Genomic DNA, 2,605 nt, shown 5'->3' with positions numbered 1-2,605 from the left:
GGCAGTCTATCTGAAGTGTACCTGGCGTATAAGACGACCCCCCACTTGGAGGCATATTTTTCAGGGCCAAAAAATTGTCTTATACGCCGGCAAATACGGTATTTGCTGCCCTGAATAGTTTTTATTCTCTTGCTTTTCTTTAAATCTTTATCACATTTGTTTTTCTAAGTAATGCATTATTAGTTTTGCTTAATTTTGAACTTAATATTAATGGGTTCATACTATATGAGTTCTGTGACTTGCATTTTTCATCTGATATCCAAGTGGTTGTAGTTATTTAGGGACGACGTTGATTTAGGGATATGGATTCACTCCCAGTGTTTTTAAAAAATCATTTATCTATTCCACAAGTATTGGTTGAGTGTTTCTGTATGACAAGTACATATTGTATCAAAGTCAAAGATGAAAGATGTTACTCAAAGTCTATAAAGGGAAATAGATTATGCATTACATATTAATAAATGCTATGAGAGTTATTTAAAAGATTTAAAGATGACAAAAGGAAGCAGTGAAGGAGCAGAGGTGGTGTTCAGGGAAGGATTACATTTGAATTTGCAGAGTTCCTTGTGGAGAGGCTTGCATTCGAAGTGGGTCTTGGATGATGTTCACTGAGTAGAGAAGAGAGCAAAGTAGAGTCTAGGCAGAGGGAACAGTGTAAAGGCATGGAGGTATGATACAGCACAGGGAATCTAGTAGAACTCAAACAGTTTAATGTGGCTAGAGCATAGAGTGCTGGGGGAAAGAGTTACGGTAGGAAGGAGACAGGCTGGATCCTGGAGGGTCCTGTATATTGTGAATGGGATGGGGAGGCCTGACCCATTCCACATTTCACTAAATACACCTAACCAAGAGAAGAGTAATGATCGGATGAGGCAAAGTAAATACTTTCTTCTTCCTTAATGATAGGGGACATCTATTTCCTCCAAATGGGAAAAAAATTAAATGCTGTTAAGATTTAAGTTAAACTTCGGTAATGAAAGACAATCTATTTCTCTTTATCTTAGCGGAGTTAGTTACAAAACTTTATGAGGCAGCTGTGAAGAAAGTTCCCAATAGTGAGGAGTATCACTCTCACCTCTTCATGGCTTATGCCAGAGTGGGCGAATACAAGAAAATGCAACAGGTAACTTGACCCCCAAACCTCCTGGGCTGTGGGACTTGCTGTCAGGGGTGGAAGTCTCTGCAGTGTGATGTCACTGCAGTGATGTGTGCATGTGTGTGGAACCGAATTAATGTTATTTGTGTGTGGAGATCAGTCAGTTACGTTCTCTATATTTTAAAGATGAACTGTTATTCAGGTTTTTAAAATGTTTTATTTGGGGAAATTTGATTACAGTGTTCTTTTGTGGCCCGATGGTAGGTTTTGTTTGGTTTTGATAAATCGGCTTCAAATTGTCCCACTTCAGTTTGTCCCAAATTGCTGTAATAGTTTCAGAAAATGGGCAGAAATCCCAGAGCAACAAATGAACAGATTATAGAAAGATTAACTTTCAAGTTTACATCTAATTTGTAAAATTAACTGTTTATAGCCTGCTGAGATCTTTAAATCCACCAGGGGAAAAATGCCCCCCCAAACAATACCCTTGTTGTTTTTGTTTGTTTTTTTGTTTTGTGGGAGGCAGCCTGTTTGCCAATTAGCACCTTAGGTGTTTCCTGTATACATATCTAGTGGGTGGATACAGCCGACAGCCCTGAGAAATGAAACCTGGGCTCTTAAGCCCATAAAGGGTTATGATGTCATGCTAGCTTTTTTATTTTAAAGAAATGCTTTCTTTGTGTCTATAATGTCCTCTGAAGGCGGTTTCGTGCGTTTTTACTTTGTCTTGTTCTTTACTTTAAATATCAAACTATAACAGTAGATAAATCGAGGAGTGTGGAAGATATTAATATAACTCCTTCTTAAAATTAATCTTTTTATTTGCTTATGCAAGTTTTTAAATTGGAAGAATTTTTTTTGGCCCAAGTATAATTCTTCAAAGAAATTTTATCATTGTTTTATTTACTGGTGTGTCTTCTCAGAAAAAGTATTCAGAGAGATTATGATTTTGTTTTTTAACACAAAATGGGTATATTTTTAGAAATTGGCAGCACTAACATATATATGTGTAAATCATGATTTTTACTTCTAGGAATATGTTTTAAGCAAAGTATATTAAATATTCATTAATACTGACATAGTTAAAGAAATCATGGTCCATCTATATGGTAGAATAAAAAGGAATACCCCATCCCCCCAAATGGTAGTGTCTTTATTTGTTGATATAGAAAGATGTTCCCAATATATGTTAATTGAGAAAAGCCTGTTGTTAAATGGCCTTCTCCTCTCACTCTCCTCACATCCACCTCTCCTTAATAAAGTATATATCTCTAAGGATATGTGTCAAAATATTACCAGGATACAGGGTTATGGATACTTTTTATCTTAATTTTTTTTTTAAAGCATGTGTTAATTTCATGATCCCACAAAATATACTTTTGAAATATATACAGAGGGTGCCAAAAAAAATGTATGCACATTTTAAGAAAGGAAAAAAAGTATTAAAATTGTAATACTCCATATATACCGATAACAAAAGATGAATACAAGTCACGTTTGACTTCTGCA

The 2,605-nt window shown here is 35.5% G+C and overlaps 1 protein-coding gene across 2 annotated transcripts in view; it reads left to right on the top strand.

The window, feature by feature from the left end:
* The window catches only part of NAA25 (N-alpha-acetyltransferase 25, NatB auxiliary subunit), a 64,461-nt gene that overhangs the window by 19,270 nt on the left and 42,586 nt on the right, over positions 1-2,605 (top strand). For both annotated transcript variants that reach the window (XM_019641663.1, XM_019641662.1), the window contains exon 3: positions 1,005-1,123. In XM_019641663.1, the coding sequence (XP_019497208.1) occupies positions 1,005-1,123 (119 nt within the window). The remainder of the gene's footprint in view (positions 1-1,004; positions 1,124-2,605) is intronic.

Source organism: Hipposideros armiger, unplaced genomic scaffold (assembly GCF_001890085.2).
Source record: "Hipposideros armiger isolate ML-2016 unplaced genomic scaffold, ASM189008v1 scaffold_62, whole genome shotgun sequence".
In the NCBI taxonomy this organism is placed as follows: Eukaryota; Metazoa; Chordata; class Mammalia; order Chiroptera; family Hipposideridae; genus Hipposideros; species Hipposideros armiger.
The sequence above is the reverse complement of the archived record's forward strand: the minus strand, read 5'-3'. Positions and strand labels throughout refer to the sequence as shown.